This window comes from Neoarius graeffei, chromosome 12, assembly GCF_027579695.1.
Source record: "Neoarius graeffei isolate fNeoGra1 chromosome 12, fNeoGra1.pri, whole genome shotgun sequence".
Taxonomy (NCBI): Eukaryota; Metazoa; Chordata; class Actinopteri; order Siluriformes; family Ariidae; genus Neoarius; species Neoarius graeffei.
Window position 1 is genome coordinate 82,690,545 of NC_083580.1, and position 11,412 is coordinate 82,701,956.

An 11,412-nucleotide genomic window follows, 5' to 3' on the forward strand; every position below is an offset into this window, starting at 1 on the left:
CTCAGGGAAATTAAGATTCCAGCAGCATCATTACAGATAAACAGAGAAAAGAAAAAAGAGAGAACTTCTAGATAAATTAAGTATTTACATATACAAATATATATTTTTTAAAAATTGTACCTTTAGGGGTACAATGACTTGTTACTGGGTCAGTACCCTCTAAAGTACTTATTTGTGCCCTTTATATCCTGCTTGGGAACATTTATGTACCTTTTTGGCCATAAAAAGGAACACACTGTTACCTTGAGGTCCAATACTGAGCCCTACAGGGTACATTAGTGTAGATTGTACCTTGGGGGACAGAAATGGACTCCTACTGTAACCCTGTTTCTGACAGTGTGGAGTGTCTTTGCCCTCAGTGTACATATCCAAATATCAAGAACATGCTTCATAAAAATGGTCCTGATACACAACAGATGCTTTCAAACACAGGAAAAGGCTCCAGTTACAGATTAGGAAATGATGAAGAAACTACATCTGCTGTTTTGTAACAGAAATCTGTTCTCTACATGACCTGGTCTCATGATTCCTCTTTACCAGCGCGAGTTGTGTGTGTTTCAGGGCCGTGTGTGGCTGGAGTTGTAGGTCTCACCATGCCTCGATATTGTCTGTTTGGGAACACGGTGAACATCGCCTCGAGAATGGAGTCCACTGGCATGCGTGAGTGACTCGAATATATAAAAAAACAACATGATGATGTGAAAGTGGTGTGGTGCCCGTGTTTTACCGCAGGGTTTCATAAGAGCAAAGAGCAGCGCAATGTGTGCAAACGGAAATTACAGTTTGTTGTTATTGAGCTGTGCAGATAAATCAAATTTAAGGCCTGCTCTTTGAATTATTGCAGTGGTGAATAGAGAGAATAATAGAGCAAAGGAACAAAAGAAATTAAAAATGGGTTCTCCAAGTCTCGTAGTCACCAATGTTCTCAGAAAAAAGCCGTGTCTGGGTCGTCTGGGTAGTCCTGCTAATGATGATAGAACCAGACAAGAGAAAAACCTGCAATGTAATGTTAAAGTAGAGCAGATTAAAAATCAGTAATGCCAAAATGTTAATGTCAGACAAATGAGCTGAAATAATGAAAATAACCCTGAAACCGTATTAGAGTTTAAATCTGAAGCTACAGACCCAAAACACACCATCAGTTTTTTTGAGAGAATTTGAAATGTGGTCTGCAGGGGATTTGTCATAAACCTGTTTAATAAAATATATTGCACTATAGTGCAGATTCATAAGAGTAATTTTCCAGTGATGAGGCATGTCACTGTCGTCTACAGCGTACCGCATCCATGTGAGTCACACCACTGTTAAGATCCTTCTTGACCTCAAGGAGGGATACCAGGTCCAGATTCGTGGAAGAACTGAATTAAAGGTAAATATAATTCTGATGTTTCTAAAAGCAGGCCATTTCACTCTCCCTCTCTCTCTCTCTCTCTCTCTCTCTCTCTCTCTCTCTCTCTCGATAGATAGATAGATAGATAGATAGATAGATAGATAGATAGATAGATAGATAGATAGATAGATAGATACTGTATATAGACATACAGTCAAGTCCATAAGAATTTGTTGCATTTGTATCCATGTGATTGAAGTGTAGACTTTCAGCTTTAATTCAGTTTAAAAAAAAATTGCATTACTCATTTAAGACAATGTTTCTCAACCACTGGGAAGCGTCATCTAGTGGGCCACGAATTTTTTTTCAAGTCAAATACTAAATAGTTCAGGATGTCAGAGTCAGGGGCGGAGCCAAGGGGTGGCCAAGGCCACCTTAGCCACCCTAAATTAATCTCTGGCCACCCCTCCCGCCACCCCCAACACCGCTTTGTCGGCAACTTTTTTGTGGAACTAGGTCTGTATGCAGTCGTTCCCATATAGACGCAATTCAACAGCGCACTCTCAAACCAGTAGTTCTCCACCCAAACAGTAGGTGGCGGTAATACACTCAACTTGAATATCAACCACCAACAACACAATTACAGAAGAACAAGTAGCTGTCTATAGATGACTTGCAACCACATGATCAAAACGTGCTATGTCATGAGCATCCGCCATGATGGTGAAGATACAAAGCAACTCGGATGGCAGCCGCTGAAAGTGCGTCTGTAAACAATGCTGAATTTTCTCAGTATTACCACGATTTGATTGATCGAGTGAAGACAGACGTGTGTGGTTTTGACCCATATTAAGTCAGGCTTTTCTGAAGATAAGATGCTTCTACTGACCATCGAGTATGAATACAGGTCATTTCATCCAAAGCCTTTTTCATCAGCTATTTTATGTTTCAGGTATTTGTTTGTTCGAAAAAAGGAGGAATTCTCAATGGAATTTGACAGAAGCAAAACACATTTTTGTAAAGCAAATGAGTTCCATAGTATGGATTATATTAAATCTTTAGGCGCCGAGCATCGCTCTCACAGGGGCTTTGTTCGTGAATCCCGGGCCAAGGCGCAGTCCTACCGACCCGAGACCATGCTCTTTCCAAGGAGGAGGCTTAGAGGGGGGTCCCTGTCAAATTTGGCTTCGCTGTGAGCTCCGCTGGGCAAGTTATTAATTTTTAAAGCCCAATGGATCATGTGAAATCTTTAGGCGCTGAGCAGCGCTCTTGTGGGGGCTTTGTTTGCGAACACAGGAATACCTGAAGTATAAAATAATTGATAGTGCATATGAAAAAGGATTTGGACGAAATGTCTTAACTATTGGACGAAATGATCATTGGACAAAGTGTCCCGATCCCCTCGTCTCTTCTCTGTACTGAGCCTCAGAGTTTCCTCGCCCTCTTTCCAAATCACGGACGGAATTCTAAAAAATCGGAATGTGCCACGGTCATGAGGGTCATGAGTATAAGTACCTATCTTCTCTTTTTTATATATATATATATATATATGTGTGTGTGTGTGTGTGTGTGTGTGTGTGTAAATTTTTTGTGTGGGCTTTATTACCAATTAAAATGGCACAATTTTCACAACTGTTTAAGGTTTTTTTAATCAGCTTAGTAATACATTAAAAAGCTTATTATGCAGGTCTTCATGATGTAATTCTCCATGGCAGTCACTGCCTGATGCCCAGATTAATGAGTGAGTGACCAAGAAACACCACGAGACCTACAGCGACTCGCCACACAGAAAAATAACAACAAAAAGATATCAGTTTATGTGCCACCCCTGTGTGAACAATGGTGTCAGTCTGACCACCCCTAGAAAAATTGTCTGGCTCCGCCACTGGTCGTAGTGTCCCAAATCCAGTAGCTGGTTTGCCGGACACTTTTCAAGTGGAATAAATACATTTGTGGGTAAATTAAGAAGAACAAGCCTTTATTATTGTCATGTTCCTCCTTTGGATTTAACCCCCCTGCACACACGCATGCACGCACACACACAGAGCACACGTGCGCATTGGGCAGAATAAATAAATACACTTGTGGGTAAATTATATGGATCTGTGATGCCTACATGATGTCTGCTGAGCAGGGAGGATTGAGAATCGAGCTGCTGTGGTTTGTTTACACCCAACACTAAAACTTGTAACGTCCTAGCAACCATCCCAAAGACGCGGACAAAAAGCCCAGAAATTCCTCCTTACTCGGGCAAAAATGATACAGGATTTATCTTGTAGTGTCCTGATCCCCAGATCTTTAACCCAGCCACATATAAGTAGTTGTTCTCCTCCAGGCTCTTCCAGGTTTCCATCTGTGTGTCCGTGTAGAACAATGTCTGCAGCACCAGGTAGTTTGAGATCAAATCAAATCAAATCAAGTTTATTTGTACAGCGCTTTTAACAATAAACATTGTCGCAAAGCAGCTTTACAGAATTTGAACGACTTAAAACATGAGCTAATTTTATCCCTAATCTATCCCCAATGAGCAAGCCTGTGGCGACGGTGGCAAGGAAAAACTCCCTCAGACGTCAGGGAACTCAATGGATGGATAATTTTCCAACTCTTAATGAATGAATGAATAAATTTATTTAAACATGATAAGTTGATCAGCAGAGCTGGTGGGGTTGTGCTTGTACAGATACAAATAATTACAAATACAACCGACTAAAATATATACAATCTTAAAACAAACTTTTCTTCTGATTATCTGTTAATTATCTTCACATTAAGTTAATTAATAGTATGCATAACTATTGTCTTTGTATTTAGTTACAGCTACAATCGGATCAAAATTTATTCTACTAATGTCAAATTTAGCGAGTAAACTTTTCTTTCATAGGAAAAATCCTTCTTTGTTAGCGTGTAAGGATCTAATCCCATTGAATGGTTTCTATATCCACTTCTTTTGAGTAAACTTCTTGGTTTTAATAACTTGCTTGTTTGCTGAACACAAACATGGCAATAAGTTCTTGTGTTAATGGACCAGACTCCACTTTTGGATCATTAATCCCTTTTGGCTGAGATCTATCTGTAACAGGGAGTGATGTTGCATCCCATTAATACACTTTACAATAGATTATTCGATTCTAATAGAATAGATGAGCCAAAATAATTGGGGATTTTTTTTAATGGGCCCTGACTCATTACAAGTATGAATAGGTGGGGCTTAAAGTAGAAAAGGTTGAGAACACCTGGTTTAAGAATTCCAGCCATTTATTACACAGTCCGTCCAATTTGAGTGGCTCACAAATAATTGGACAAACTAATGTCTCATCTCATCTCATCTCATTATCTCATCTCATCTCATTATCTGTAGCCGCTTTATCCTGTTCTACAGGGTCGCAGGCGAGCTGGATCCTATCCCAGCTGACTACGGGCGAAAGGCGGGGTTCACCCTGGACAAGTCGCCAGGTCATCACAGGGCTGACACATAGACACAGACAACCATTCACACTCACATTCACACCTACGCTCAATTTAGAGTCACCAGTTAACCTAACCTGCATGTCTTTGGACTGTGGGGGAAACCGGAGCACCCGGAGGAAACCCACGCGGACACGGGGAGAACATGCAAACTCCACACAGAAAGGCCCTCGCCGGCCACGGGGCTCGAACCCGGACCTTCTTGCTGTGAGACGACAGCGCTAACCACTACACCACTGTGCCGCCCCAATTAGAAAATATACGTATAATTTTTAATACCTGGAAGCAAATCCTTTGTAGTCAACAACCTCCTGAAATCTGGAACCCATCACCATCACCAAATACTGAGTTTCCTCCCTTAAGGTGCTTTACTGCACTGCCTGGTGGTGTACAGAGGCAAAAGTACAAACTGTCTGTCACTGTCCCGATATTTATGGACCTGATTGCATGTACACACACTGTATTTATTCACAGTATACAGTGGTGCTTGAAAGTTTGTGAACCCTTTAGAATTTTTATATTTCTGCATAAATATGACCTAAAACATCATCAGATTTTCACGCAAGTCCTAAAAGTAGATAAAGAGAACCCAGTTAAACAAACGAGACAAAAATATTATACTTGGTCATTTATTTATTGAGGAAAATGATCCAATATTACATATCTGTGAGTGGCAAAAGTATGTGACCCTTTGCTTTCAGTATCTGGTGTGACCCCCTTGTGCAGCAATAACTGCAACTAAACGTTTGCGGTAACTGTTGATCAGTCCTGCACACCGGCTTGGAGGAATTTTAGCCCGTTCCTCCATACAGAACAGCTTCAACTCTGGGGTGTTGGTGGGTTTCCTCACATGAACTGCTCGCTTCAGGTCCTTCCACAACATTTCCATTGGATTAAGGTCAGGACTTTGACTTGGCCATTCCAAAACATTAACTTTATTCTTCTTTAACCATTCTTTGGTAGAACGACTTGTGTGCTTTGGGTCGCTGTCTTGCTGCATGACCCACCTTCTCTTGAGATTCAGTTCATGGACAGATGTCCTGACATTTTCCTTTAGAATTCACTGGTATAATTCAGAATTCATTGTTCCATCAATGATGGCAAGCCGTCCTGGCCCAGATGCAGCAAAACAGGCCCAAACCATGATACTACCACCACCATGTTTCACAGATGGCATAAGGTTCTTATGCTGGAATGCAGTGTTTTCCTTTCTCCAAACATAACGCTTCTCATTTAAACCAAAAAGTTCTATTTTGGTCTCATCCATCCACAAAACATTTTTCCAATAGCCTTCTGGCTTGTCCACGTGATCTTTAGCAAACTGCAGACGAGCAGCGATGTTCTTTTTGGAGAGCAGTGGCTTTCTCCTTGCAACCCTGCCATGCACACCATTGTTGTTCAGTGTTCTCCTGATGGTGGACTCATGAACATTAACATTAGCCAATGTGAGAGAGGCCTTCAGTTGCTTAGAAGTTACCCTGGGGTCTTTTGTGACCTCGCTGACTATTACACGCCTTGCTCTTGGAATGATCTTTGTTGGTCGGCCACTCCTGGGGAGGGTAACAATGGTCTTGAATTTCCTCCATTTGTACACAATCTGTCTGACTGTGGATTGGTGGAATCCAAACTCTTTAGAGATGGTTTTGTAACCTTTTCCAGCCTGATGAGCATCAACAACGCTTTTTCTGAGGTCCTCAGAAATCTCCTCCATTTGTGCCATGATACACTTGCACAAACATGTGTTGTGAAGATCAGACTTTGATAGATCCCTGTTCTTTAAATAAAACAGGTCCCCACTCACACCTGATTTGTCATCCAATTGATTGAAAACACCTGACTCTAATTTCACCTTCAAATTAACTGCTAATCCTAGAGGTTCACATACTTTTGCCAGTCACAGATATGTAATATTGGATCATTTTCCTCAATAAATAAATGACCAAGTATAATATTTTTGTCTCATTTGTTTAACTGGGTTCTCTTTATCTACTTTTAGGACTTGTGTGAAAATCTGATGATGTTTTAGGTCATATTTATGCAGAAATATAGAACATTCTAAAGGGTTCACAAACTTTCAAGCACCACTGTATTGCTGATTACTGGGTTTTGTGTGTTTGTATGTATATTTTGTAAGTCACTGTGTTACATTTTTATCAGTGCTTACTGTATGTTTACATTTTTTAGTTACATTATTTTATTTATTTTAATTGAATATCCAGCCCATTGTACCAGAACAGTAATGCAGTAACGATGAGGAAAAATCAAGGATTTTACAGGGAACCAAAATCTGACAAAATTTTTAATTGAAAGGAATTTTGAAACCTGAACAAAATGTTCCAAAGTGAAAGTGCTGTTTTTAAAAAGTTCTTAACCAATTAATATAATTATTTTTTTCTTTCTGAGCATGATTTCAATAAAGTCACGCAAACCCTAAACATTTCCCCAGTAGGCCTAAATTCCTGTCCAGAATCTGTCACTTCCTGCTGAGCTACAGGAAGATCTGATGTTAGATATCGGACATAGCTGGCTTTTTGAAGACAAGCCGATGGCAGGAAAAATATTTTTCCTACAAACTGTTTCAAGTTTCTGATTAAAGTACACTTCACTCCCGGCAGGGTAAAGGGATGGAGGAAACCTACTGGCTTGTGGGTAAAGATGGATTCACTAAACCACTACCTGTACCCCCTGAGCTCAAGTCAGGGTAGGTTTATTAATCACAGCTCTTTTAGGGGTAGCTGCCTTTGTTCCTGGAGGGAAGCATCCTGTGATGCTCAGGACATCAAAACATTTCCACAGGGCTCCGTGGGTTGTAGGTTAATGCACATAAAATGATGTAAGGTTTATGTTGTGTGATTTTGGCGAGACAGTCGGCCTCCAGGATTGAAGCTGGTTGCCCCTTTCCCCCCATCCCTGTACTGTATTTGGCTTGTTTATCGTGCCTCTTTAATATATCTTTCAGACAAATGGCCCACGGCTTGCAGATGGAGGAAATCGCCCGATTCAAACGGAAGAAAGCTGAGGCCCAATTAGCCAAGAAGAAATAAGGTAGTGTTATGCATCCAGCGCTGGACCTCGAATCATCTCAACCCTGTTACTGACCTAAACTCATTTCAGTGTTTATTTTTAATTTCATTTCATGTCTCTGTGCGGTTTTGCCATTATTGTCTATGTGGTGATACATACAGAACTCCGAAGAGCAGGTATTCATAAAGAATCTGAGCATAGCATTGTTTTAACATAATTCAGTCCAGGAACACATGCTCTTTCGTTAACTAATAATTTTATAAAACACTGTTCCAAAGAAAATGACAAATCAGTGGTGTTTGTTGTGGATGACTATCGTTGACACCGAAGCTATCAACACTTTAACTGTAGCTGAGATGCTTACCTGTTTATTCATCTCATGTCTGCATAAAATATTTAAATTATGTGTATTGTAATGGCAGATTTGGTGAAGATTGTCAACAGTGTTTTAAGTACAAGAGAAAGTGTCTCAGTAATGACAAACTCATTCATCCTCATTGGATCGTAGCAGCACCGACCCAGCAGGAGTGCAGCTCAGATCCTTCATGAACACAGCTTTATACAGAATCTGTTCACTGATTCCACTTTCTTTATGTCTGTTTGTCTCCATGTGAAAAAAAATTAACCTAGAAAGCTTTGACTATGCTTCTTTTATTTCCTGGCATCTCCATCATTGCTAGGAATTTCCTTCATACGCTTTCCTCTGGGCTTGTGTGATACTGATTTTTTCCTGCTTGTGATTTTCCGTAAAACAAACAAACAAACAAACAAAAAAAAAAAACAACATACCATTTAATTGTCCAGAATTCTAGCCTAAATAAACTGCTGAAATAAATTTCCACCATGTCGGGTGTAAGGGGAGTAGACAGGAGTAATAACATTACAGCTGTGGAGTCAGGAACTGCTTACAGGCAGAAACAATCATGAAAATCAGCGTTAATAAAAAATGCATCATGAAAGCAGGGTTAGAGTTGATGTTAGTTAATCGAGATAGGAATATTTCATCTTTGTAGGTCAAAATTTTCATCCTTTGTTCCTCTTCTTTTCATAGGATAAAATGTGTAAACATCAGCAGGTTTGATAATATAATATAATATAATATAATATATATAATATAATATAATATAGGAGGCACGGTGGTGTAGTGGTTAGCGCTGTCGCCTCACAGCAAGAAGGTCCGGGTTCGAGCCCCGTGGCCGGCGAGGGCCTTTCTGTGTGGAGTTTGCATGTTCTCCCCGTGTCCGCGTGGGTTTCCTCCGGGTGCTCCGGTTTCCCCCACAGTCCAAAGACATGCAGGTTAGGTTAACTGGTGACTCTAAATTGAGCGTAGGTGTGAATGTGAGTGTGAATGGTTGTCTGTGTCTATGTGTCAGCCCTGTGATGACCTGGCGACTTGTCCAGGGTGAACCCTGCCTTTCGCCCGTAGTCAGCTGGGATAGGATCCAGCGACCCTATACAGGATAAGCGGTATAATGGATGGATGGATGGATGGATTATATAATATAATCAGAGTAAAGATTATTGGATATTGTAGCTGTGTCATGACGTGTAGAAACAATTATATCACACAAGCCTACTTTCCTCTGATCTCTCACATAAACTCTGCAGATTGCTGAGTTAATAGGAATGTTATAAGATTTGGCAGTGTTTACTGAAGGACTGGATAAAACCAGCTGAGGCAAAGTTTTCCTTTCCTTTTCTTTATCGATTGTGTTAAATGACTAATCACCGCAGCTCCCTCATCCTGACAGGTCTCCTGAGGATCGAGTAGCTCACAGGGTTTCAGAGACAATGTGAACTGATGTTGCTCGTTGCTGTGTTGCAGGTCAGAGATGGTGCGTGACTTCAAGCAGCTGCTGCAGAAAGCAGTAAAGAAGATTTTGGTTGTGAGGCACGTGGCCCAGCTGCCCAATGTCGACTTCACTGAGGAAAATGTTATGATCCACCATCATTAACAGCTCTACCACGATGGCCACTGAGAGAACTGACCCACTAAAGCAGTATCTGCAGTATCTGTGACTGAGTGAAGCTGACATTTCCACAAAAGTAGTTTTTTTTCCCCTCGGCTCATTAATGTTGCAGGAACTATTAGAGTGCATTTTTTCAAGCATCTTTTCTTCATTCCATAAAATCAGGCAAAGATAAGGAGAACACGTGGCTTCTACCATCTGGCTGAAGAAACAACTCTCCAACTTGGCAGAATCTCAACATGAAATCTGTACAGCTCTCTAAATCATGAGCCTGGCTCTTTTAGCTGGAGGTTACAGTACCTTTCATCCCAGTGGACATAAATGATTCATTCTGTACTTAAGGAGGCTGTGGTGTGTATGAGAGTCGAGCGGTGAAATGCTTTGAGCATGTGGAGATTATCGGATACTTCAGTAAGAGGCTCTTCAAATGAATTTGGCTGTAATGTATATAAATAGCAAATGGGGCTATTACACTAAGCCAGAGAGGATCAGACCCTGTTCTCATCCATTACCCCGGTTCACTGAGTCCAGAGAGCAAGTGCTGAGCTGCAGAAGATGATCGACCTGAACCTCGCACTGGAGGAATGAAAATATGTCCTCATAGATTCAAATTCTGAAGTAACACAAGGAAGGAAAGATGTTGATTACTGTCTGTTCTATTTTTACGATTCTGAAGTGTAGTCTTGTTTCCTTTTTGAACGAACCAGAAAAGAGCTGATTGAATGTGATATTTATATCTGCAATTTTTATTGCCCCAGAATTTGTCCTGGACTCCTGTAAGTTAGTGAACACTGTTTCCGGTTTTTGAGTGTAATCCTCTGAATGTTGTCAAGTGTCATTTAGAATAATCATAATATTCATTTTAATCATTATTACAATGGATTGAAATAAATTGGCAGCACAGTGAGTTTCACATGTTCTCCCCGTGTCTGTGTGGGTTTCCTCCGGGATCTCTGGTTTCCTCTCACCTCCCAAAAAAGGCAGTCGGTGGACTGTATAAGATAAAAAATGTCCCCTTGGTGTGTGTGAGATGGACTGGTGTCCCATCCAGGTGTATTCCCTCCCAGTGTTCCTGGGATAAATTCTGCACCACAGTAAAGCACTAGCTGAAAGTGAGTGAAAATAAATAAATAAATAAAATTTAGCATGAATTAAAAACATCTGTGAATAATTTCCCAGTTTTCAGTTTTACTCTTTTCTTCTGATTGATTGAACAAACAAACAAACAAACAAACAAACAAACAGCCTTTAGAGAGAGACAGAGACACGCCTCCGATTATCCTGTGATCATTTTAAAATCAGATCTCTGCTGTAACACCAGGTTCACGCACTTCTGTCAGAGGTTTAATTGTGCTTTGTTCAGTGAAAGCTCGGTGTGATCTGACTCCATCATCTGCCTTTTTTCTTTTTTTTTTTTTGTCTCCTGTTCTGGAGGCACCTCGTCCTTATTCTCATTACACATCCTTTTTTTCTTTTCTTTAAGCAACGCCTCCGTCTGCACTCAGGACCCAGACGCACCAATCACACGCCGGAGACTGAACGACTCGTGCATATTATTGGTTGGTCCCGGTGCCAGTCACAGCCCTTTTGATAGTATGACCAATCAGAGGCCTAGTTGAATCG

General features: G+C 40.7%; 1 protein-coding gene across 2 annotated transcripts in view; it reads left to right on the top strand.

Moving 5' to 3' along the window:
* Positions 1 to 10,657, top strand: part of LOC132895751 (retinal guanylyl cyclase 2-like) — a 29,737-nt gene extending 19,080 nt beyond the window's left edge. Inside the window, exons 16-20 of one of the 2 annotated variants that reach the window (XM_060936586.1) lie at positions 562 to 660; positions 1,275 to 1,369; positions 7,411 to 7,496; positions 7,755 to 7,840; positions 9,645 to 10,657. In XM_060936586.1, the coding sequence (XP_060792569.1) occupies positions 562 to 660; positions 1,275 to 1,369; positions 7,411 to 7,496; positions 7,755 to 7,839 (365 nt within the window). In that variant the 3' untranslated portion in view covers position 7,840; positions 9,645 to 10,657. The remainder of the gene's footprint in view (positions 1 to 561; positions 661 to 1,274; positions 1,370 to 7,410; positions 7,497 to 7,754; positions 7,841 to 9,644) is intronic. The other variant, XM_060936587.1, reaches the window with a different exon arrangement.
* The last annotated feature ends 755 nt before the right edge of the window (positions 10,658 to 11,412 follow it).